Raw genomic sequence first — 24,890 nt, 5'->3', positions numbered from 1 at the left:
AAGCCATGATGGATTTCGAGAACAATGAGGTCCGTTACGTTGACAAGGGAGGTGCAGTGGTGATTCCATTCCGAACGTTCGGTAAGGATGGCGAAACCAAGGTAGCGGCAGTGCGTATGGTGGGGCGAGCTCGCCTACAGAGGAGCGCGGTGACGACAGTGTTAGAGGGTGCTGCGTGTGCATGTGCGTGTGTGCACCAGGTGTGGGTGCAAGGCGTGTGTGCGTGCGCGTGCCTCTACGCGTGTGCGGGGGGATTTGTGGCGGCGTCAAGTGCTCATGATGAGACGCGCAGGTTGCGTGCGCGTGAGAACAAGCGTGTGGGAGCGTGTCCAAGTGCTCAAGCGGCGTGGACATGCGTGTGGGTGCATAGTAGGAGTTACATATGTAGGAGTAGGGTGTGCGTGACTTTGGCCATGCAGTATGGTGTAGTGGGTTAAGTGCCGGGTCTTTGATCCGAAGGGTGTGGGTTCGAGTCCCCACATGGACGTTTTTCTTTTTGCCGACAAGAGAGCGTAGGAGGCAGGCTAGCAGCTAAAACTCACTCAATCAATCTCACTTTTGGTTTTGCAATCTCGGCCCGAAGCCGTCTTCTAAGCTTTCAACTCTCCGCAGCTCGTAGCCCAACTTCCTTTTGGTTATGAGCCCAAATACCGACACCAAGTTCAAGGTCGAGCCTTTCGACGGCTCGAACTACTCGCTGTGGAGCTACAAGATGAAGATGTACCTGATGTCCAAGGGATTGTGGGAAGCTGTCTCCGGGGAAGCCGGATCGACGGCGAAGGAGCAACAAGCGCACGCGGCGATTGTGCTCAACCTGAACGACTCGCAGTTGATGCACGTGGTGACGTCCACGACTGCGAAGGAGGCGTGGGACACGTTGAAGAAGTTCCACAAGACTCAAGACATGGCGAACCGGCTGTGGCTCAAGGAAAAGTTCTCGGCGTTCAAGTTCACGGCGTCCTCCGTCGGCAAGCACGTGACGGAGTTGGAGAAGCTCGTGATGGAGATGAAGAACGCGGGGTGTGAGCCAACTGAGGAAGACGTCTGCGCGACGATGCTGCGGAGTCTGCCATCGAGCTACGAGGCTCTGGTTCAAGCGTTTCGCATGTCAGTAAGTGAGTTCAAGCTTGCAGACCTGGTGAGCAAGCTGATTGCGGAAGAAGTGCGTCAGAAGGACTCGAACCGCATCGAAGAGGCGACTGCGCTTCTTGCCGGCAAGGGCAATGGGAAGCAGCAGCAGAAGAAGAAGAACCCACGCGGGATGCGCAAGAAGGGGCCCTTCGGGAAGTGTTTCAACTGTGGCAAGCCTGGCCACTATGCGAGGGATTGCCGTTCCGAGGCAAGTCCCGATGAAGATGTCCAAGACCAGTCGAACGTTGCGTTCCATGCGACGGAAGCTTTTGCTAGCGAGTGCTGGGTGATGGACAGCGGTGCTTCGGCACACATGTGCAAGACACGCGACGCGTTTCAAGAGTACTCGGGTGTAAAGACTGCGCGCACCATATCGAGCGCAAAGAGCAGCGCGAGCTTGAAGATTCTCGGGGTTGGAACAGTTGTTCTGCGTGTCTGGACTGGGAGTGCGTGGATAAACGCGCGACTGGAAAACACACTGCACGTTCAAGATTTGAACAAGAATCTGTTCTCTCTCACGGCTGCAACGGCACGCGGCATGACCGTGACTATGGACAGCGAGCAGTGCGTTGTGAAACGCGGCGGCCAAGTGGTGGCGACGGGCAGGAAGCAAGGCAAGCTGATGTTCCTCAACATTGAGGGCGGCGACGAGTGCCATGCGGCTGAAGACAATATGGATTTGTGGCACCGGCGACTCGGCCACGCGTCTTTCGGCACGCTGAACTCCATGATCAAGGACGGGAAACTCAAGGGTGCGCTGGCAGAGCCTGGAACCGTGTGTGGCGTGTGTGCGACTGCGAAGCAGGCACGCAAGCCTTTCAAGTCGACCAAGGAGGGACTCGAAGCCAGGGAGAGCGCACGCAAGGACACCACTGTGTGCTCTGATGTGTTGGGGCCCGTCACTCCTGCATCCAAGTCGGGCTACAAGTACATTGTGAGCTTCATCATGATGAAGAGTCGCTTTGTGACAATCTACCCACTGCGCAAGAAGAGCGAAGTGTGTGAGGCGTTCAAGAAGTTTCTCAAGGAGGCAGAAACAAGTGCGGGCATCAAGGTCAAGGTGCTACGCAGTGACAACGGCGGTGAATACTGCAACGCGGGGATGGTGGCTCTGTGCGACGAGAAGACCATCAAGCAAGAGTTCACGGTGCCTTACAACCCGCAACAGAACGGCATGGCAGAGCGGATGAACCGTACGCTGGTCGAAATGACACGCTGCATGCTGGAGGAGAGCGGGATGGACAAGTCGTACTGGTGCGAGGCCATCATGACAGCTGCAGACATTCGGAACGTGTTGCCTAACACGTCAAGCCCACACGCAAGCCCATTCCAGCTGGTTTTCAAGAGGGCGCCACGTCTGGAGCACATGCGCGTTTTTGGGACCGAGTGCTACGCCCATGTGACCAAGCAGAAACGCAAAAAGCTAGACAACTCGGGGATCAAGTGCGTGTTTCTCGGCTACGCCAAGCAACACAAAGCATATCGACTCCTGGACCCCAGCGACGGATCGATCGTGATTTCAAGGAGTGTGACGTTTGCTGAAGCGCCACCGGTCACAATGGCGAAGACGCGCAACCAGGAGGTGATCGACATCATCGACAACGATGAAGAAGAGGAGCGCACCGAAGAACCCAGTGTTGACGACGGTTTCAGCACGCCCCCAACACGCCCACTCCACGAACCCGAGGAGCACAGCGGACCGACCGGATCTGTGCCAACGCGTGGCTCTAGCACGCCAGGGAGAGACGGCGAAGAGGAGTGGATGGTGCGTCCGGCACGCAAAAGGCGTGGAGTCGTGCGCTACCAAGACGAATTTCCCGGGACTCGAAGGGGTGAGTTCAACCTGGACGACTACGAGGCTGAGTTCGATTCCCTCTACTGCTTCCTCACCGAAGACGACGACGGTGAGCGCGCGGTGTCGTACGATGAAGTCATGCGGAGCAAGTACAAGGACGAATGGCTGCGCGCCATGGAAAGCGAAATGAAGTCGCTTGAGGATCACCGCACCTGGAAGTTGGTGGACATACCGTCAGACAAGAAGGCGATTGGGTGCAAGTGGGTGTTCCGTATCAAGCGTGACCCGAGCGGGAAGATCATCAAGTTCAAGGCTCGTCTCGTGGCGAAGGGCTTCACGCAACGTCCAGGGGTCGACTACACGGAGACTTTCGCTCCTGTAGCACGCAAGGAGTCCATCAACACGGCGGTGGCGATTGCAGCAGAGGAAGACATGGAGGCTGAAAATGTGGATGTGGACACCGCGTTTCTCTACGGCGACGTTGAAGAGGAGCTCTATATGGACCAGCCGGACGGATTTGAAGACCAAGTCAACCCAACCAAGAAGTGCCTGTTGATGCAAGCGCTTTACGGCACGAAGCAAGCGGCACGCCAATGGAACAGCAAGCTGAACAAGCACCTGGAGGGCCAAGGTTTCCATCGGTCAGCGGCGGATCCGTGTGTGTATGTTCGGCGTTCGGACTCGAAGTTCAGCATCATTATCGTCTACGTGGACGACCTCATGATCTTCAGCAGGACGAAAGCGGAGATCGGTGAGATCAAGAAGGCGCTGAAGCGCGAGTTCAGCATCAAGGAGCTCGGTGAGCTGAAGTACTGTCTCGGCATCGAGATCCACCGCAACCGCGACGACAAGACCATCGTCATGAATCAGCGAGCGTATATTCAACGACTCGCGGAGAAGTTCGGCGTGGAAAAGTGCAAGGCAGTGCACACACCAGCGGACAGCAACTCGAAGCTGGTGAAGCCGTCAGAAGACGAAGATTTCGTGCCCAGGTACCCGTATCGCGAGTTGGTGGGGGCTTTGATGTACCTCGCAACTTGTACGCGCCCGGACATTGCTCAAGCTGTGGGTGAAGTGGCCAAGTTTTGCGAGCGGTACAACAAGTCTCACTGGGTGGCTGCGAAGCGGATTTTGAAGTACTTGAAGACCACTCAGGACCTGGGACTCGTGTTCAACGGCGGGACTAAGGGAGAGCTGATCGGCTACGCGGATGCGAACTGGGCAGGTGATTTGGACACCCGGCGCTCGACTACTGGCTACGTGTTCTTCCTGAACGGGAGTGCAATTTCGTGGAAGTCGAAGCGGCAACCGACAGTGGCAACCTCGAGCACGGAGGCAGAGTACATGGCACTGTACAACGCCACTCAAGAGGCAGTGTGGCTGCGTCAGCTACTACTGGACGTGGGGTGTGAGTGTGTGGGTGCGACTACCATTTTTCAGGACAACCAAGGTTGCATTGCGCTGGCCAAGAACCCAGCGTACCACTCACGCACCAAGCACATCGACTTGAAGTATCACTTCTTGCGCGAGAAGGTGGAAGACAAGGTCATCGTGCTCGAGTACAAGCCGACAGACGAGATGATCGCAGACGGGTTTACCAAGGCACTGGCACGACCCAAGCACCGCCAGTTTCTCGTCGGACTCGGCATGGACGCCTAAGACGGCAAGCACAGCGCATCAAGGGAGAGTGTTAGAGGGTGCTGCGTGTGCATGTGCGTGTGTGCACCAGGTGTGGGTGCAAGGCGTGTGTGCGTGCGCGTGCCTCTACGCGTGTGCGGGGGGATTTGTGGCGGCGTCAAGTGCTCATGATGAGACGCGCAGGTTGCGTGCGCGTGAGAACAAGCGTGTGGGAGCGTGTCCAAGTGCTCAAGCGGCGTGGACATGCGTGTGGGTGCATAGTAGGAGTTACATATGTAGGAGTAGGGTGTGCGTGACTTTGGTCATGCAGTATGGTGTAGTGGGTTAAGTGCCGGGTCTTTGATCCGAAGGGTGTGGGTTCGAGTCCCCACATGGACGTTTTTCTTTTTGCCGACAAGAGAGCGTAGGAGGCAGGCTAGCAGCTAAAACTCACTCAATCAATCTCACTTTTGGTTTTGCAATCTCGGCCCGAAGCCGTCTTCTAAGCTTTCAACTCTCCGCAGCTCGTAGCCCAACTTCCTTTTGACAGTACAAGTATCGGTGGCTGCCGCCGACGGAGAGAAGGGCATATTCGTGCCCACAGCGACACACGGGCACGTCATGCTCGCAACGACGGTCACGGAGGCCAAGGACGGCAAAGCGTGGGTCCCAGTAATCAACGTGACCAGATCCAGGACCAAGTTGCCGCCCAGGAGCGAGTTAGGCACATGGGTTCCCTTGGACGCAGATATGCAGGTGCTTGCAGTGAACGGAGAGCTGTCGCGTGAGCGACTCAGGCAGTGGCTAGCAGAGTTGGGCGGCGACGAAGAGCCCTTGGTTAACGAGGAGGAGATAAACTTCGGCACCAAATGCGAAGGCGCCCGCTCCCTGATACGGAAGTTGTTGAGGGCCTACCGCCAGGTGTCTAACAACCAGGGTGACTGCCCACCAGCGACAACACTCGACGTGGAACACCACATCGACACGGGGATCGAGGCACCCGTCATGCTGAAGAGGCGAAGGCATGCCCAGATGGAGGACACAGTGATCGACGACAACGTGAAGACCATGCTGCAAGCCGGAGTCATCGAGGAGGGCAATGGCGCGTGGGGGTTTCCTGTAGTGTTAGTGCGAAAGAAAGACGGTGAAGTGAGGTTCTGCGTCGACTACAGGGCGCTGAACAAGATTACCAAGAAAGACGTGTATCCACTACCTCGTATCGACGAGACGCTGGAAGCTCTCGGTGGAGCAGTGTAGTTCACGACGTTGGACCTGCGAGCGGGATACTGGCAAATACGCGTGGCGGACCGAGACAAGGACAAGACGGCGTTCACGACGAAAAAGGGCTTGTACCGCTTCGTGAGGATGCCATTTGGCCTCATGAACGCTCCATCCACATTCCAGCGTATGATGAATGGGGTGTTGCGAGGACTGACCTGGGCTACGTGCCTAGTTTACCTCGATGATATTGTGGTGTTCACACGCGGCGGGATCGAGCGGCATATCGTGGAGTTGGCAAGCGTGCTGGAGCGATTATCGGTGGCGGACCTAACGCTCAAGCTGAAGAAGTGTGTGTTTGCGGCCCAGACGATGGAATATCTGGGCCATGAGCTTAACTGTGACGGAGTGCGCCCGGTAGAACGGTTGATTACAGCCGTGAGAGAGTTCCCCAGGCCAAGAGACCCCGTCGAGGTCAAGCGGTTCGTGCATCTGGCTGGGTATTATCGCAAGTTTATCGAAGGATTTGGCTCTATTATGGCGCCATTGACGAGCTTGTTGAGGAAGACGATCGAGTGGCGGTGGACGGAAGCACAAGAGTTTGCGTACGAGCGCATGAAGTTCATTCTGACAGAGAAGCCGCTGTTGATCTACCCGAACTTCCAGTCGCCGTTTCGGTTGGTGACAGACGCGAGCAAGGTCGGCCTCGGGGCATGTCTGATGCAAGACGCGGGAAGCGGCTGGCAACCGGTGGCCTACGCAAGCAAGGTCAATAGTAGTGCAGAGGCCAACTACTCTATCACCGAGTTGGAGTGCCTGGCGGTGGTGTGGTCGATTAAGCTGTTCCGGCCGTACTTGTATGGCCGCCCCTTTGCCATCGTGACCGACCACTCTGCACTGAAGTGGCTGATGACCCGGCAGAATCCGGCGGGACGGCTACATCGGTGGTCCCTCACCCTACATGAGTACGACTTCGAGATCGAGTACCGCCCGGGGAGCACGAACGTGGTGGCAGACGCGCTGTCTCGCGCACCGGCGGCCGTTAAGGCCGCAGTTGGCGGACGACCCAGTCCCGGAGTGCAAGAGGAGTTGGTGAACAGGAACGTCGACCAAGCTGTTGAGGCTGCCCTCGCTGCCCTGAGAGACGACTCAGCCCAATCCAGCACGAACAACGCGGAGAAGGATGGCGGAAGCGGCGCGACGAAGGGTGCAGTACCCGCAACCGGACCGGACACGACGCGGCCCGTGACGCGAGCGGCGAAACGACGCGCGGAGGAAGAAGCCCGGCAAGCCGTGGTGGAGCAGGCGACGGAACCAGCAATGGTGTCCGGTGAGAGTGGGGACACAAGACAGACGCCTGTCGAGCCGGCAGGGCGACCCAAGCCGTGTGGTAATGGACGTGTAATCAGCAGGACGACACGGAAGCCGGCAGAGAGACGAAGCCCAGTGCGGAAAGACGCCGTGACCCTAGAGCGTCCCGGGATTGAGGTACCGCCACGAGAACAGACTGCCGAAGAGCCAACGAACCAACAAGGAACAGACGGTGGTGGGGCGAGCGGCGACTCCAACGACGGAGTGGAGTTGACTCTACAGCTCACCGACAACGAGATCATGACGGCGCAGCACAACAGTAAGATGGTGCAGAGGTTATGCGGAGAAGGCCAGTTCCGCGGGCAGAAGGTCGAAACGTCCTACGGGCTGGTGATAATTCATACGGAAGCGGGGCGGCGAGTCGTTCTGCCACCAGCCTTATGGCCGGTCGTGTTCAAGGAGTGCCACGACTCAGTCTGGGCAGGACACTTGAGAGGACCGCACACGTACGCGAGGATCGCAAGGTTGTATTGGTGGCCGGGGATGCAGAAGGAGGTGCGAAGGTGGGTGCGCGGGTGCCAAGAATGCAGCAGTCGCAAGGCCCGCCCCCGCGAAGTGATCCCTACGCTGCGCAGTCTACGCGGCGGTGATGTTGGGGACCGATGGGCACTGGACGTGGCAGGACCGTTCCCAGTTGCGGCAGGTGGCGAACGCTATGTCATCGCGGCGGTGGAGTATGTGACGAGGTACGCCGTCGCTACGTCAGTGACGCAACACACGGCGGAAAACGTGGCAGCGTTCCTGATGAAGGAGGTGGTGCTGAGGTTTGGGCCATTCCGAGAGCTGCTAACGGACGGAGCCCCAGAACTCACAGGCAAGGCCATAGAACAGTTGATCGTGTTGTTGCAAGCGAACCAGATCAACCCGGTGCCGTATAGGCCCCAGATGATCGGGTTGGTGGAAAGATTCCACCGGACGTGGAAGGATTGTGTCGCGATGTACATGGCGGACGAGAGGCAGAACGACTGGGAGATGTGGGTGAGGTTCGCGGTGTACGCATATAACTCCGCACGTCACTCTACGGTGGCCTTAACGCCCAACGAGTTGATGGGCCGGAAGCTGCGTGCCCCAGGTGTGCTGATGCGGCAAACAGAGGTCAGCGAAGCTGGAGAACTGCTAAACTATCACCGGGAGTTGCTGAGGTCGATGGAGCGGAATCGGGAATGGGCGGAGCGCGCGCGCGTCAAAGAGCAAGCCCGACAAGCGAAATACTACAACCGGAAGGCGAAACGGGGGCGCGAGTTTCACGTTGGCGACCGAGTCTGGCTGTTCAGACCTCCACGGGGGCCGAAGGCGACAAAGTTCGTGCACCCATGGATGGGTCCGTTGCGAATCATAGAGCCAGCAGGCTACGACAATTTCGTGGTCCGGCGTGAGGATAAGACGGGAGATCAGGAGGAGTTTATAGCTCATTCTTCCTTCCTCACGACCTACCACCAGTCCGCTGAGTGGCTGGTGCAGGCAGCGCGAGACCTCGTGGCGCAACTCGATGACGAGAGTTTGGCGGCGGAAGGGAACGATGGCGAGGCGGGACGAGCGTCTATACGAGCAGAGGCGGCGCCCGTCAATACGGCAGCGGCACGCCAATCTACAAAGAGAGGTCGAAAAACAGTGGAGCCGGCGAGCTGGCTCAATAGCTCCGACACTCGCGTGGTGGAAGGACGACGACGGAGGAGGAGGAATCGAGCTGGCCAGTACATCCTTGAGTACGAGGTATGGCGCTTCCCCGAGCTACCTAACAGCGACAAGTCCGCGGATAAGCGTTGGGTGTCCGTCAGTGAGTACGAGGAGCTCTACGTGTCGGGGAGAATCGTGGAAGATCCTCGACGTGAGGAAGGCGTGTAACGGGTCGATGGCGACAGCGGCCCTCGGGCAAGATGGACGGCACAGCGACGGCGCGACGGTGGCTGGCGAGGAGATGCGGTGCGGCAGAGTAGACGCAGCTGACGGAGATGAGTGCGGCGCTGAAGCCGGCGAAGTGAGCGAAGAGGCGGACGGAGGGGAGGTATTTGTGTGAGACGGCGGCGGACGAGACAGAAGTACCGAAGGTCCAGGAAGGTCAGGCGCAGTGGATATGGCGTGCGTGCGGGTGAAGAACCTGGACTAGAGCGCAGTTGGCGAATCGCAGCCGAGGCAAAGGGCTCAGTCTCGAACTTGCAGCCTGGAGCGCAAGCGGGGACAAGCAGCAGACGGCGGACTTCCTGCCAACGACGGTGAAGTGGAAGCAAAGGACGGCGGACTTCCTGCCAACGACGGTGAAGTGGGAGCAAAGGACGGCGGACTTCAGTCCAGCGACGAACGGAGCGAGCAAGGGGTGCGAGGTGCCCCGAGTTGGTCGACGGCTGCACGTAGGGCAGGCACCACTGGGTGTACGCCCGAGTGGCTAGACGAGCGCGGCGACTGGCGCCAGGTGGAAAGCCGCCGAAGGTGTCAGTGGTAGCTAGCAACGGACGGAGTAGGCGAAGGACGCAGAGTAGTTGACGGTATAATAAAGTAGGTGCTTGTCCAGCAGGACGAGTGCCGGCGCAGGGGTCCACAGTTGGTCCCCTGACAGCCAGCACACGGAGTACGAGTCACTAAGGACGGCAAACTGAGTACGCGACCAGCCCGGCGTGCAGGGTTACGGCAAGACACGTTACACCTGTTCGACGATCCCCCAGCATAGTTCGAGACGGCATCGCCCTAGCCTGGACTGACTTCGAGGAGCTTAGCGTAACTTCAGAGTATATCGTTCTCTACAACGCAATGCTCGATGTACACTCAGTTCATAACCAACTTCCTGGCACCGCCAAAAGGTGGTCCAAGTCGACCGCTGTATTCACCGGGAAGCCACCCGAGCGACACCGCAGCCACTTGAAGTCTATTACAGATGTATCCCGCTTGTGCGTCGATTATGAAAACACTCCAGTCTGCATAATCGCTCCATCAGAGAAAAAGCTAGCTTGGCACATAAACTCATGAGCAGGTTACACTGCGACTCGAGTCGAGCATCAACGGTATCCGCCACCAAGTCAATCCGCTTTTCACCCGATGAAAGATCCGATACCAAATTGGTTCGCGGACTTTTGGTCCGCTTGATTCTCATTACACAATGTGAATGTCAGGTGTCAAACAGGAGATATACTGCATTTCCAAGCCGGAATTTTTTCTCAAACTCGTGAAAAAAAAGAAAACGATGTCACTGCCAAATGGCCAGCCCACACCTGTGAACACGAGAATCCGCCAATTGTGTTTTGTTGGCTCCACAATCTACAAAGTACAAGACCAGTGGTTGTCGTAGGTTGGAAGTCAAGGGGTCTCACTGTGAACAAGCCCCAGCAAGTCCGTCTACTGGTCACTCGTGTTGTATCGTTATGATGATGGCACCATTTACTAACCAACTTGCGTCATCGGCAAACAAAATATCCCTGCTCTGAACAAAGAACAAAACGAAGAATATCGTCCAGTTGAACGCAGTAAAGAGGTTCCAGCGGAACACATCACAGTACTGTTTGTTCTGCACGATTGATATATCTCGACTGGCACGGGACGTTAACGGTTGTTAGTGAGATTCTATCCTACACACAATGGTCCGCACAGCAACGACGCCGAAGGAAACCAATGCCGACAATGATACCCAACACGGTCGAATTCAAATCGACCGGCTTCGAGTCTCCATCGAGACCACAAAAATCGGCAGGATGTTCAGCAAGATATTGAGGTGACTCGATCAGCTTGTCAACCGTCAGGATCGTCACGAAGATGCCCGTCTTCTCCTTCAAAACATTCTGCGCAACATCATTCCACGAAGCAGCATCATAACCACAGTCGTAGATGAGGTCAATGGAGTGTTCAGCGAGCACGTCGCTCCACTTGTCCTCCGTGTAGTCAATGACTCGGTCCGCGCCAAGAGACTTGACCAACTCCGTGTTCCGACTACTGCAAGTGGCGATCACTTCGGCGCCGGCAGCCCTCGCAATCTGGATGGCGAGCGCTCCCGTGTCGCTGCTTCCTCCGAGGATAAGTACACGCTGGCCCTCCTGCAGTTTGTCATGAGTGTGGATCGCCTGCCAGCTCGTTTGGCCAGCAAGGGGTGCACCAGCAGCTTCGTTCCATGACATGTTGGCCGGCGTGTGGGCCAGGAATTTGGTGTCCACGTTAATGTACTTGCCGTGTTGTCAATGTCGGCGACTTCGGAAATGAAGTCCGATTCTCCAGGGCCAATGACCTGCGCACCCATGCAAACGGAAACCATCCCGCACTCGGCAAGCCATCTCGCTGGAAAGTCGATCAATTGGGCTGGGGTCCAAGAGGGCCAGCAGCTGAGCAGACAGCGTCCGCACGAGCCACAACAAGTTGGAAATCCAGCAACGAAGCAATTTATTGTCGAAGTGAGGATTGGTGTTGATGTCAATGTGGTTTTACTTTTCTTACACAACTACAGTGCAACTACGCACGCTGCACAGTCGGTATCCGTCGCTTACTCCTTGGCGATCTCGATGACGATCTTGCCTCGGGCGCGACTCGACATCTGAACCTTGAACGCCTCCATCACGTTCTCCAGCGGGTGCACCGAATCGATCACCGTCTTCACCTGTCCGGCCTCGATCAGCTTCTTGAGCTCCAGCAGGTACTCGGTACACGGCGCGTTGAAGATCTGGTGCAGCGTAGCGCCAATAGGTGACTCGATCGGCTTGTCAACCGTCAGAATCGTCACGAAGATGCCCGTCTTCTCCTTCAGCACCTTCTGCGCCGCGTCATTCCACGAGGCAGGCTCCATGCCGCAGTCGTAGATGAGGTCCACCGAGTGCGCGGCCAGCACGTCGCTCCACTTATCCGTGGTGTAGTCCACGATTTGATCGGCACCCAGCGACTTGACCAGCTCCACGTTGCGGTGGCTGCACGTCGTGATGACTTCGGCGCCCAGCGCCTTGGCGATCTGGATGGCGAAGAGACCCGTGCCGCTGCTGCCGCCCAGAATGAGCACGCGCTGACCCTTCTGCAGCTTGCCGTACGTCACGAGCGCCTGCCAGCTCGTCTGGCCCGCCAGCGGCACGCCCGCCGCCTCGTTCCACGACAAGTTGCTGGGCTTGGGGGCCACGAACTTGGTCTCGATGTTGATGTACTCCGCAAACGTGCCGAAGTTGACGAAGCCCGGCATGGCGAAGATCTCGTCGCCCTCCTTGTACTCCGTGACGTCGCTGCCGACCTCCACCACTTTGCCGGCCATGTCGAAACCCACGCGGAAGGGGTTCTCGGCCGTGGGGGCGTGCGGCAGTATGTGCGGGCCGTACTTGACCAATTTGTAGTCCACGGGGTTCACGGCGGCACTGAAGATTTTGACGCGCAGCTCGTTGGGCTGCAGCGGCTTCTGGACTGCGCTCGCGTTGAACTTGATCTCCTCCAGGGCTTCACCGTACTTGTAGTACTCGTAGGCTTTGAACGTGGCGGGGACGGCGACCATGGTGACTGGGAGATTGAGGCTGAGGAGGCACTTGTGGGCTTGGGCTCTTTTTGAGGAATGAGGAAGATACGTTCGACTGACGCTCACAGGCTATCGGTACAGTGTGCCACTTCAAAGACTTTCGATGTGAGCTTTGACAGATTTAGGCCAAAGAGGTAAAGCTAAAAAACAGTGGAGACGCATTGCTGTTACAGCTCCACCATACTTACGTCCAGAAGGAGCGCTTCTGGTGCTTTAACTGTAAGCGCGCTGCACGCCGATGATTTGTCGACGGCGGTACCTCGCTCAGCAGATTATGAAAACACACCCGTCTGCATCATTACCTCTCAGTCCACAAATCTGCGAAATGCTGAAGCGCGCAATCCCGCGCTAACCTCACGCCCGTTTACAAAGAGTAAATGATTAGCATGCTTCGGTGACGTACGTCAGCCGATCCGTTCCGCCACCAAGCACCCAAAGCTCATTCTTCAAAAAGCGAGCTCGACGACAAGTCTCCAGCAACTACCACCCACCCACCCCCAGCCAGCCAACCATCAACCATGGCCGCCGTCCCCACCACCTTCAAGGCCTACGAGTACCAGCACTTCGGCGACTTCCTCGAGCAGATCAAGTTCAACCCGAGCGCCGAGCAGAAGCCCGTGCAGCCCACCGAGGTCAAGATCAAGGTCTTCAGCGCGTCGCTCAACCCCATCGACTACAAGATCGGGCTCTATGCGTCCATGATTCTGCCCACCATGGCGTCTCCTGAGCACCCGTACCGCGTGGGCCACGACCTGTCGGGCAAGGTGGTGGAGGTCGGCAGCGACGTCAAGGACTACAAGGAGGGCGACGAGGTCTTCGCCATGCCGTGGTTCGACGCCACGGGAACGTTCGCCGAGTACATCAACGTGGACACGAAGCGCGTGGCGCACAAGCCCAGCAACATGACGTTCAACGAGGCGGCGGGCGTGCCGCTGGCGGGCCAGACGAGCTGGCAGGCGCTCGTGACGTACGGCAAGCTGCAGAAGGGTCAGCGCGTGCTCATTCTGGGCGGCAGCAGCGGCACGGGTCTCTTCGCCATCCAGATCGCCAAGGCGCTGGGCGCCGAAGTTGTCGCCACGTGCAGCCACCGCAACGTGGAGCTGGTCAAGTCGCTGGGTGCCGATCAAATCGTGGACTACACCACGGATAAGTGGAGCGACGTGCTGGCCGCGCACTCGGTGGACCTCATCTACGACTGCGGCGTCGAGTCCCAGTCGTGGAATGACGCGGCGCAGAAGGTGCTGAAGGAGCAGACCGGCATCTTCGTGACCATCGGCATGATCGACAAGCCTGTCGAGTCGCCCATCGGCGCGACGCAGAACCAGATCTTCAACGCGCCGTGCACCGAGTACCTGCTGGAGCTCAAGAAGCTGATCGAGGCCGGACAGGTGAAGACGGTGGTCGACTCGGTGCACCCGCTGGAGAACCTGGTGGAGGCCATGAAGATCTGTATGTCGCACCGCGCGAAGGGCAAGATCATCATCGAGGTGGCGAAGGAGTAAGCTGTGCAGGGCGAGCCCAACAGGCAGAAGTGAGGTGTGCTGGTGCGCGAAGCGCTCACGCCAAACACGAATGAGCGCAGTGAGAAATCTATAATATAAGCACTGTTCGGTCTAGCCATTGTTGTTCGCTTCGGAGCTCTCTTGGGTGCTGCCATTGAAGTGATGAGTCACTTGTAGTATTATGGACCCATCGAACCATGTTGTGTGTAGTGTACCGTCGACTTCCTATCGCTAAGCTTATGTTCAAGAACAGAAGTGCGAGGTTTCAACAACCGCCAATTTTAGCTCCAGCTGATGTCCGTCCCATGTCCAGGACATTTTCAAGCAGGTGCTCGAAACAACGTGCTGATTCCTTGTCTGCCGTTGCTCTTGCTGCTGCTGGGAATTGTTTGTTTTGACTTTTGGTCATGGACACCAGCAGTCCTGAGTTCCAGGAGGCGCTGCGAGACCATGCCAAAAGTCTTTGTGTTGACCCAGATGCAGAAAGCTACCTGCTATCACTGGTGCAGGAGGCATTGCTAGCTGAGCTGCCTCCTGATTGGGAGCAGGGGGAGACCGAAGACGGCACGCTCTACTACTTCAACTCGAGCACCGAGGAGAGCATTTGGGAACATCCCCTGGACGCACACTATCGAGAACTCATTCAGGCGAAAAAGGAGGAGCATGACGCACAGCAACACGAGACGGCCCCAGCCGCGATGTCACCAACGGAAAGCGACACCAAGACCACTGCGCCAACAAACAACAACGTCGACGTGTACAGCTTTGATGACATCAGTGACGAAGAAACGTCAACATCGGTTGCCTCTCCAGCGCCAGTCGCTGCGCCAAACAAATCCAGGATAAGTGACCTCTTTGCCACGCCAACCTCATCGATGCCTGCAAGGAAAGCAGGCACTGCAGCTAGCGCATCCCTCGACGCTACTTCTGCAGTGGCAGGGCGGCCACAAGCAACTCCGACAGCATCCACAGGCTTTGGTTTTGGTCGCGATCGATCCTGGCTTCTTGATAATGACGACGACGTGTCTCCCATCGCGCCAAAGCCCACGCTGCTATCGACGCAAACCCCGTTGCAAAAGCAAGATGTGGCAGCGTCCAATCCAGAGGCAGGCTATACGGCAACACGCCTGGGATCGGTTAGCTCTCGACGATCAACACCAAGCACACAATCCACAATTGCGTCCACTGTCGCTACAGATGTAGTGACTCCACTAAGCCCGCTGTCTGCAGCACAAAATGCCGAGGTAGGTTCTAGACGGCCCACCAGCACAGCCTCAGCCACGAAAAGCCCGTTCTTGCAAGACACGCCAACGCAATCTACCATTTCCACACCATCGGTACCGTCGCCTACAACAACAGCAAAGATGCAGCAGCTAGAAAAGAAGTTTGCCGATGCAAACGGCGAGCTCGAGCGTGAGCGAACTGCCCATTCAGAGACCACACGACAGCTGCAGACGGCTCAGCAGGAAGCGAAAGAAAGCAACTACCTCAAGATGAAAGTCAGCGAGCTCAAGGCCAAGCTGACGGAACAAGAGAGTGCTGCCTCCACGCGCGAAAAGCAACAGCTTGATAAACTTGCAGAGCAGGAAAGTGCTGCATCGGCGCGCGAGAAGCAACAGGCTGACTCGCTTTCCAAACTGGAAGCCGACAACGCACGTCTCATCAAGCAGCAAGGCCAAACACAAAGCCAACAGATGGACGCCCAACAGAAGGAAGCCCAGCAAAACCGAGAAGCACTCGAGAGTAAGCAGGTAGAGCTTGAGCGTCTTCAAAAGCAGCTTACGGAGCAAGAACAGCAAGCGAAAAAAGCCTCAGACGCCAACGAGAAAGCCCAATCGGAGCTGAGGCAGCAGCTTGCTCAACAAGAGGCAGCGGCTGAAGCTGAGCGCCGCCAGCACACCACCGAGGTTGCAGTTCTGCGTGATCAACTTGAAAAGCTTGAGCAGCAGCATCGTTCACTGAAAAGTACCGCCGACGAGCAGGCCTCCAAATGCGAGCAGCTCGATAAAGTACAGCACGAACTGCGCGCTCTCAAAGGCTCGGCGGGCGAGCAAGTCAGTAAGATTGAGCAACTGGAGAAGCTTCAGCAAGAGATTCGCACACTGAAAAGCTCAGCGGATAAACAAGCAGCGAAGTGCGAGCAGCTTGGAATTGTCCAGGAGGCTCTCACCAAGCAGGAAAAGCTGAATCGGGAGGCGGAAGAGAAAACTCGGAGCCTGCAAGCTAAGATCGATAGCGCAGAGCTTGACAGCGCAGAAATGACAAGGAAGCACAGCGCACTGGGACGAGATCTTGAAGCCACGAAAGCGGACAATTCCTCGCTGCAAGCATCGCTGCATAGAACTCAAGAAGAACTCCGCAAAATCCAAGAAGAACATCGCAAAGCTCAAGACGAGCTTCGAACAATGAATAGCAGCTTCGAGCAGCAGCGACATCAGCAGCAACTCGTGCTGGAGCGAGAGCGCATTACAGCGGACGCGGAGACACAGGCACAAACGCGCATCCAGAGACTCCAAACGCAGCTCAACGCTCAATTAGACGAGCAGGCTGCAGCAAAGGCCAAACTCCAGTCGGAGGTTCTTGAGCTTCGCGGAGAGCTGGCGAGTGTCCAGGCACAACAAGTTAAGCCACTGGAGAAGTTGCGCGACCAGCTCCAACGTGAAGTCGACCGCCTCACTGAGCGCATAACGGGACTCGAGAAGGAGCTGCGCGCAGCCAAGCAAGAGCTGTCGGGGCAGACGGACCGCGCGAATCAGCTGGAGATCGAAGTCGACGTGCTTGTACGCCGCGAGCAGCAGCGGAAGGCCCAAAGCGACGTGTTGAGCACTGCCAAAAGCACAGCAGAGAAGCAGCTCGCGACCGTGCAAGACGAGCTCCTGACTGCCCAGCACGACAAGCGAGTGGACACCGACAAGCTGAACTTCCGGGTGCGCGAGTTGGAAGGCCAGGTGACGCAAAAGGAATACGAAGCCGCTCGCCTGGAAGAGCGATTCGCCAAAGCTGAGACCTGGCGCGCCAAGGAAGCTGCTCGAGTGGAAAAGCGAGATGCCCAGCTGATGGAGTTACGAGAGCAGCTCACCGCGCTGCAGGCACGCCACGTCGAGGTTGAAACCAGCGCCGAGATCCAGGAGCTGCGTGCGTCCAAGCAAAAGACGGAGTTGAACGCCCAAAAGCTCGAGCGCGAGCTCAGCGATGAACGCGACGCTCGTAAACGCGACGAGATTCGGCGAACAGAGGAGTTGCAGCGGATGCAGCAAGCAGTGGAGTGGCAGCTGCCGCAGTTAGCGCAAGCTTGCGTCACGAGATCCAGCGATGAATGGGCACGGAAATGCCGGGCCGTGGCCAAGAAGCTGCGAGACGAGCTCAGCATGCATGCCTTGCAAGAGCGAAACGCGCTTGTAGCACGAGAGCACCAGGCGCACGAGGCCTGCGAGCGCGCGGAGCAGAAGCTGAAAACTGCGGTAGCCGAGAGCGAGTTCTTGAGACGCGAGGTTAGTCGTCTCGAGGACAACAACAAGGTGCTGCTCGAGCAGCTCCACACCATCCGCGTCTACTTGACACAGCGGCAAATGCCCAGCCAAGTTTCTGGTGTGGGGTCACCGCCATGGGCTTGGCCTGGAGGCAGTTCCCAGCCTGCTCCTGCCCCAGTGCACACCACTGCTCCGTCAGGTGTCGGAGGCGCCCCAACCCCGCTAAACTTTAGCGACTTCTCCACCGTCAACCAGCTAAACACACAGCTCGGCATCTTGCACGCGCAGTTCCAGCAGCTCTTCGACTCGAACGAGCGACGGCGGCCGTCCACGGCCTCGTTCTCACCCAGCGACCGCTTTGAGATCCCGAGCTCCCCCACAGCCTCCGCTTCAAGAGCGCCAGGTACTCCCAGTCGGTCTTCCCGGAAACAACGAGGAGAAGACGAAGACGCGGAGATTCAGCGACTAGCGATGGATGCGCTGATGGACCAGAAGTTGGCGACTGGCAGCGTCGATACTGGCGGCACTCCCACCGCACTCCAGAGGCAGCAGGAAGAGCTTCTGACGACGCTGGAATCGCTCGGAGAAGCGCCGAATCCGCAGTGGCTGCCTGTGAACTCCCCAAGATCAAGAGCCGTGCATGAAGATGATAGCGGAGACCTTGAGCCGCGCTCCACGTTGTGGTACCAGCAAGATTACTGGCGTCAAAAGTACCAATAGAATAAATCGTTGCGTTCCTTGTCGAGGTGCTGCCATCGCCATGCATGCTCTGGCGGTCCATTGCGCGCCACCAACTTTCGTCTTGTGACGTGGCCATGTCGGCACTTGTCTTACACTTTAACAAGTTGAACTTAGGTCTAAACCCTAAACCCCAGACGTGAAAGTCAATGCCACTCGGAGATCGTCACCATATTGAAAACAACTGTAATACATCACAATAATACATACCCTCTCGGCAAAGTATAATCCAACTGAAATCAAATTGTAGAGGTATGCCGCAACTGAGGATAAAACAAGTGTCTTGGTTTCACTAGAGGGCATACAAATGCCAAGTGGTTCTCTTTTTGCGGCCAGCCGCTCTCCGCCAGTTCAGATTTTGCGAGTGGAGTCGATCCTGCGGTTCCGGTGGTCCTTCCCTACAGGTCCGAAGCATGTTGCGCCCCTCGCAGATGAAGCAGACGCTGGCCAAGGCGCTGGCCCGCCCGGCCGCCTCGCGCGGCTTCTCCGTGCGCAGCTCCCAGCCGCTGGCCGGCGTTGAGTCGACGGCGCTCACGTCCAAGTACACGATCGTAGACCACGAGTACGACGCCGTGGTGGTGGGTGCTGGCGGCGCCGGCCTGCGCGCCGCCATGGGCTGTGCAGAGGCTGGCCTGAAGACGGCCTGCATCTCCAAGCTCTTCCCCACGCGCTCGCACACGGTGGCGGCCCAGGGCGGCATCAACGCGGCGCTGGGCAACATGTCGGTGGACGATTGGCGGTGGCACATGTACGACACGGTCAAAGGCAGCGACTGGCTCGGAGACCAGGACGCCATCCACTACATGTGCAGAGAGGTGCGGTCCGCCCTTGTGCCTGTCTCTGAGGCTTCTATGTGCTGACGCAGTATGTCTTTTTGTCTTGTTGCAGGCGCCCGAGGCTGTGCGTGAGCTTGAGGACTTCGGCCTGCCGTTCTCCCGCACGGAGGAGGGCAAGATCTACCAGCGCCCGTTCGGCGGTCAGAGTCTCGAGTTCGGCAAGGGCGGCCAGGCGCGTCGTACCGCGTGCGCCGCTGACCGCACGGGCCACGCCATGCTGCACACGCTGTACGGCCGCTCGCTAGCCTTCGACACGTCGTACTTCATCGAGTACTTCGCCCTGGACCTCATCATGAACGACGCCGGTGAGTGTGTGGGCGTCATGGCCTTCAACATGGAGGACGGCACGTTCCACCGCTTCCACACGAACAACACGGTGCTGGCCACAGGCGGCTACGGCCGCGCCTACTTCTCGTGTACGTCGGCCCACACGTGCACGGGCGACGGTACCGGCATGGCTCTGCGTGCCGGCATCCCCCTGCAGGACCCCGAGTTCGTGCAGTTCCACCCCACGGGTATCTACGGCGCTGGCTGCCTCATCACGGAGGGCTCGCGTGGAGAGGGAGGTATCCTCCGAAACTCGGAGGGCGAACGCTTCATGGAGCGTTACGCCCCTACGGCCAAGGATCTGGCCTCGCGCGATGTCGTGTCGCGTGCTATGACCATGGAGATCCGGGAGGGCCGCGGTGTGGGCAAGAACAAGGACCACATCTTCCTGCACCTGGACCACCTGCCGCCTGAGCTGCTGCAAGAGCGTCTGCCCGGTATCTCGGAGACTGCTGCCATTTTCGCCGGCGTGGACGTTACCAAGGAGCCCATCCCGGTGCTGCCGACGGTGCACTACAACATGGGTGGCATTGCCACGAACCACCTGGGAGAGGTGGTCGTGCCGGACGTTGACGGCCTGCCGGAGCCCGGCAAGCTGTACCCGGACAAGATTGTGCCTGGACTGTTCGCTGCTGGCGAGGCTGCCTGCGCTTCGGTGCACGGTGCCAACCGTCTGGGCGCCAACTCGCTGCTGGATTTGGTTGTGTTCGGCCGTGCTTGCGCTCAGCGTATTGCCGAGCTGACCAAGCCGGGCGAGAAGAAGCGCTCCATGCCCAAGGACGGTGGCCTGAAGGCTATCGAGGACGTGGACAAGCTCCGCTACGCTGACGGCAGCATCTCCACGGCCGAGCTGCGTATGGAGATGCAGAAGACCATGCAGGTGGACGCTGCCGTGTACCGCACGCAGGAGTCGCTGTCGGCTGGTAAGGAAAAGATCGATGAGGTGGTGCCCAAGTTCAAGGACATCAAGGTGACGGACCGCTCGCTTATCTGGAACACGGACCTCACGGAGACTCTCGAGCTGCGCAACCTGCTGGCTTGCGCTTCTTCCACCATGCACGCCGCCGAGGCCCGTAAGGAGTCCCGTGGCGCCCACGCCCGTGAGGACTTTTCGGAGCGCGATGACGTCAACTGGATGAAGCACACGGTCGCCTACCACGACGAGGAAACCAGCAAGACGCACATCGCCTACCGCGCGGTGCAGGACCAGACGCTGGACGAGAACGAGTGCAAGCACGTCCCGCCCTTCGCGCGTGTCTACTAAGCCTCGGTCTTCGTGGCAGCTCCATGGAGTACGGGATGGACGTATTTACCACACGGACGCAAAGTGCATGCAAGGGCTTTGCATGAACTCGTAACGAAACCAAGAAAATAAACGTCAGACAATTACTACAATCATGGTGGTAGCGATGCGGATAATGGTGCATGCCACGACCAATGTGTTGCTCTCAGTGGATCACCATGGAGATTAGACGAACACTTGCAAGAAACGCTAAAATTGCCATGAACGGTACGTTCGTTTACCACCGACATGAACTTAGGACTGAAGCACGCAAATCCCATTTACAACCAATCACAGCAGCGTCTATATTATCCAATGTATATCTCCGCACTCTGTAATAATGACCGTCGCCAAGAGCTCAGCTGCAGACGCCACCGGCGCTCCCGCGGCCGCAAAGGCCAAGAGCTCGGCGTCTGCGTCTTCCTCGCACCGCGCGGGCGCCTCTCATGCGTCCTCGCGAAAGAAAGAGACACGCAAAGCGCCGCACGCCACCTCCACGGGCACCACCGTGAGCATGAGCAAGAAGGCGGCGGACGGCGGCTTGGATGCGCTCGGGGGCGCCGCGGGCCTCTCCAGCGGAGACCTGTTCGCGCGCAACCTGTCGGTTATGAGCGTGGCGCACATCGCTAGGGGCGTGGGTTTCGACGCCGTGCAGAAGTCGGCGGCGGACGCGCTCACGGAGATTCTGGCCAAATGTAATTTATTATTATCATCCGGTGAACTTTACAACAAATAATGGCTAACGTTGTGTACTTTGTTGTGGAATAGATATACAGCGCATCGGTGGAACTGCGAAGGACATTGCAGAGCTGGCAGGACGGACGCAACCGAAGGCCACGGACGTAGTACAGGCGATGCAGGATCTGGAGCCGGCGCCCGTTGAGATTAAGGACCTGGTGAAGACGCTAGAGACGGCGAAAAGACCGTTCCCGAGAGACGTGCCTGCGTTTCCGGCCAGGAAGAGAGACATCTCGGGAAATGCTATTGAGCAGACCAAGATCGGACGACGAGAGGGCCTGCCGCCTCATGTGCCGAGCTTCTTGCCGCCACTGCCTAATCGTCACACGTATAGTTCGGACAGCCGTCTCGTTGTGGAACGAGAGCAGGACACGAAACGCTCGAGGCTGGAACTGCTTGGTGAAAAGGCTCAAGTGCGGCAGTCGCTGCATGGTCTGCAGACTGTGGCTGCTAGTACGCGGATGTTGGCTTGGTTGGTGGTGGTAGTGTAGTGTACTGACGGTTGGATTGCTTGCAGAAAAACCGGCAGTTATCGTGCATCAGCCGGCGTGGAACGCTTTCCAGGGCTCGACGGGGAACGCAACGGAGAACCCGTTTGTGCAGGCGCCTATAGTAAGCCCAGCAGCCAAGGTACGAACTGCTTACAGGTTTTGAAGGTCATCTTGCTTGAAACTAATGTGCTGTATGATTGCTGTTGATCAGGGCATCTTTACTGGACCTGACCGCGACTTCGCGCCGACTGTTGATAGAGAGAAATCGCAGTCGAAGAACCAGCTGGACAACAATGTGACTATCCCGAAGCTGTCCAAGTACGTCCATTATGCTATATCATCGTGGTCGATGCTGATATCTTACCTGCGTACATCCTTTCGATTACCGCAGCCAAGAACAAGGCAAGGAGGAAAAGATTCTGTCGGGTACATTCCACGATGGCGACTCCGAGTAACATCAGAGCTTGTTGATGAGCACAATTGCTATCGATCTTCAAGGGTTCGCATTTCACTGCAGCTAACTGATGCACGTCAATCCGTGTCATTGACCGATTGTCGAGTACTTCGGACCGAGTCACAGGCCAACATCCAACTGAAGAAGCACGGTAGCGAATGCAATATTAATGTGAAGTTGTGGCACGCTTTCTCCGCTGTCAATTGTCTCACTAGCCATCCAATCCTCGCTACAGGCCTTATACCAGTTTGTCGTCCGAGCCGTTCGAGCGTGGGATGTCATCCAGCTCGACCTTGGAGAGGATTGCTGGGCCGGTGACACCTGCGCCTATGACCATCGCCTTCTTGTTGCGTTGGCCCATGATCTTGTATATGACGAAGGCGAAGACAACGATGATAAAGACAGCAAACAGGATCGAAACGACGACGGGTGGCCCGAAGCCTTCCCCATTGGCCGTGTCGGCCAGCGCCGTGGTGCAGCGAGGGCCGCCCCAGGAACCTGAAGACCCGCAGGTGCAATGGCCCTTTTTGCTGCATGAGCCCGTCGTGATGTGAGAAGTGCCGACTGTGCAGTCGTTGTCGTCTCTGCAGTTGGCACCGCCGTGGACTTCGATCCATTTGTTTTCTTCCGTCTCGTACTCATCGATGTGGTCTTCAATCCACTGCTTCGTCGGGTGCGTTGAGGGATTACAGCCGATGGCCATTGTCGAGCTAGAGGAGAGATCCTGGTAGACACGAATGTAGTCAATGTTCATGTACATGGGGAACCCATCGCAGATGGCGTTGGTCTCAGTGTTGGTGCCATCACCGCGGCACGGAGACCCCGGGTTGGGTGGTACGGTACCCCAGCTTGTCGAGAGTGCGACATTGAAAATAATGTACATGGGCTCTTCCAGCATGATCTTCTTCGGGTTGGACTTGGCATCATCCTGTGGCACGTTCTCGACCGCCTCAGACGGGATTTCAAAGATCACATTGTCGTCGAGCATCCAGCGAATGTACCCCTCGGGGCCCATGACCCACTCGACCTGGTATTTCAGATAGTCGGTGTATGCAGCAAGCTGTACGGGCCAATTAGCAGAGATAGCGTCCATTTGGTACTCGAACGGCGCCATGAGATCCTTCTTGGGTTGCTCGGCGCCCAACGGGGCCGAACATTTTTTGTTTGAGCTGTCCGGGTCGCACAGGAAAGCGCCCATGTATCCGTTGATGATCGGCATGCAACCGCCATCGTCATTGACCCCCCAGTACCTCGTTCCGTTGCCGTCGATCAGGTCGATATCCAGATTGCCATCCCCTGATGCTGGGCACGTGTTGACTCCCTTGCACGTGTTGCTGGTGATGCCTTGCTTCATATTCGCGATCACCGTCTTGGGGTCTTGGATCAAGTCGCCAACTGAAGCACACAGCGGGTTGGGGGCATAGCGAAGCCCTTGGTACCAGCTCTCAAAGCCTCTGGCTTCGTACGTTTTAGCCGGGATGCCAGGGAAATTGGCACCAATAGTAGTGCAGGTTGCGGCGTACACGCAGTACGGACTGTCGTCTCCGGTTGGCGGGATGATTCGGAATTTGTCGGGCATGCCAGGCGCAAGCTGGATGCTCGAGGAAATGGCGATGCCTCCACCTTCGAGCAGATCGATTTCGGGGGCTCCTCTTCCTTGGTGGGGGTTGAGGCCATGTCCTGGACTGCCGTCACACGCACTGATTCTCTGGAAATCTTTGAGGTCTTCGTTGCATTCGTTGTAGCTCCACGGCCACATGCGACTTGTCGTCTGCGAGAAGAGCGCTCGACCGAGGTTCCCCAGCAGCCAAATGCCAGGCCAGGTGGGGTAAAACCCACTCGTCTTCACTCGGCCCTTGGCATTGCCCACGTCCGGGTTACTGGAGCTCGTCGTGGCTGGTAGTTTAGCTGAGGCCTCCATCCTCCCTCCCTGGAAGCAAAACTTGTTCCAGGACTGGGTCATACCTGCCCGGTAGTACATGTTGTGTGTCTCGAACCCTGGCGGCGTGGCGTACGTGTTCCACACCGTGTACGTGATGTTCTCCTCTTCCATGATTTTGATCTGAAAGACGCCTCGACCGTCCGAGTCCGTGACGGTGTTAGTCATGTTGATGCTGTAGTACTCCAGGGCAGAGTTGACCCCGTCGGGCATCTCGAGCGCCGTCCACATGTGGTCGCGGCCGGCCGAGAAGTTGCGACCGGGGACGTTGAATTCGTCGCTCATAACGAGGTCCCACGTCGCTCCGCGCGACGAAGTGATGGTGTAAGCGGATTCCGGAGTGTCCGAGTCGACCCACGGACTGAGCCCCGAGCGAGTCGAAATGAGGGAGTCCGCACGCTCGGTCCTCGCGGTCCTCGCGACGAACGCGAACGTCGCGGCCAGCACCAGCCCCGAGTGCATTTTGGGTTGGCTCGACCGTTTGACTATCGGAGACTTTGGGGGTCTGAGTGGAAGA

General features: G+C 57.6%; 7 protein-coding genes across 7 annotated transcripts; 5 read left to right on the top strand and 2 right to left on the bottom strand.

Annotated features, from left to right (window-relative positions):
- Positions 1 to 3,358: 3,358 nt before the first annotated feature.
- On the top strand, positions 3,359 to 4,585 carry KRP23_9321 (Retrovirus-related Pol polyprotein from transposon TNT 1-94; the record flags this gene model as incomplete). Its single annotated transcript, XM_067894863.1, has 1 exon — positions 3,359 to 4,585. The coding sequence occupies one exon, from the start codon at positions 3,359 to 3,361 to the stop codon at positions 4,583 to 4,585; it is 1,227 nt and encodes a 408-aa protein (XP_067742499.1).
- Positions 4,586 to 10,689: 6,104 nt separating this feature from the next.
- On the bottom strand, positions 10,690 to 11,232 carry KRP23_9320 (Reticulon-4-interacting protein 1, mitochondrial; the record flags this gene model as incomplete). The annotated part of the gene is made up of 1 exon (XM_067894862.1): positions 10,690 to 11,232. The coding sequence occupies one exon, from the start codon at positions 11,230 to 11,232 to the stop codon at positions 10,690 to 10,692; it is 543 nt and encodes a 180-aa protein (XP_067742498.1).
- A 359-nt stretch (positions 11,233 to 11,591) lies between these two features.
- Positions 11,592 to 12,575, bottom strand: KRP23_9319 (Reticulon-4-interacting protein 1-like protein, mitochondrial; the record flags this gene model as incomplete). Its single annotated transcript, XM_067894860.1, has 1 exon — positions 11,592 to 12,575. The coding sequence occupies one exon, from the start codon at positions 12,573 to 12,575 to the stop codon at positions 11,592 to 11,594; it is 984 nt and encodes a 327-aa protein (XP_067742497.1).
- Positions 12,576 to 13,114: 539 nt separating this feature from the next.
- KRP23_9318 (Reticulon-4-interacting protein 1-like protein, mitochondrial) lies at positions 13,115 to 14,098 on the top strand (the record flags this gene model as incomplete). Its single annotated transcript, XM_067894859.1, has 1 exon — positions 13,115 to 14,098. One exon carries the CDS (start codon positions 13,115 to 13,117, stop codon positions 14,096 to 14,098), a length of 984 nt encoding a protein of 327 aa, XP_067742496.1.
- A 407-nt stretch (positions 14,099 to 14,505) lies between these two features.
- On the top strand, positions 14,506 to 18,288 carry KRP23_9317 (Centrosomal protein of 164 kDa; the record flags this gene model as incomplete). The annotated part of the gene is made up of 1 exon (XM_067894858.1): positions 14,506 to 18,288. One exon carries the CDS (start codon positions 14,506 to 14,508, stop codon positions 18,286 to 18,288), a length of 3,783 nt encoding a protein of 1,260 aa, XP_067742495.1.
- Positions 18,289 to 18,719: 431 nt separating this feature from the next.
- On the top strand, positions 18,720 to 20,733 carry KRP23_9316 (Succinate dehydrogenase [ubiquinone] flavoprotein subunit, mitochondrial; the record flags this gene model as incomplete). The annotated part of the gene is made up of 2 exons (XM_067894857.1): positions 18,720 to 19,121; positions 19,195 to 20,733. The coding sequence occupies 2 exons, from the start codon at positions 18,720 to 18,722 to the stop codon at positions 20,731 to 20,733; spliced, it is 1,941 nt and encodes a 646-aa protein (XP_067742494.1).
- A 358-nt stretch (positions 20,734 to 21,091) lies between these two features.
- On the top strand, positions 21,092 to 22,435 carry KRP23_9315 (Transcription initiation factor TFIID subunit 3; the record flags this gene model as incomplete). Its single annotated transcript, XM_067894856.1, has 5 exons — positions 21,092 to 21,446; positions 21,520 to 21,942; positions 22,007 to 22,119; positions 22,192 to 22,298; positions 22,372 to 22,435. 5 exons carry the CDS (start codon positions 21,092 to 21,094, stop codon positions 22,433 to 22,435), a joined length of 1,062 nt encoding a protein of 353 aa, XP_067742493.1.
- Positions 22,436 to 24,890: the final 2,455 nt, after the last annotated feature.

The sequence above is a fragment of the Phytophthora ramorum genome (genome assembly GCF_020800215.1).
Source record: "Phytophthora ramorum isolate Pr-102 chromosome Unknown Phyram_PR-102_s0008, whole genome shotgun sequence".
NCBI classification, from domain to species: Eukaryota; Oomycota; class Peronosporomycetes; order Peronosporales; family Peronosporaceae; genus Phytophthora; species Phytophthora ramorum.
The sequence above is the reverse complement of the archived record's forward strand: the minus strand, read 5'-3'. Positions and strand labels throughout refer to the sequence as shown.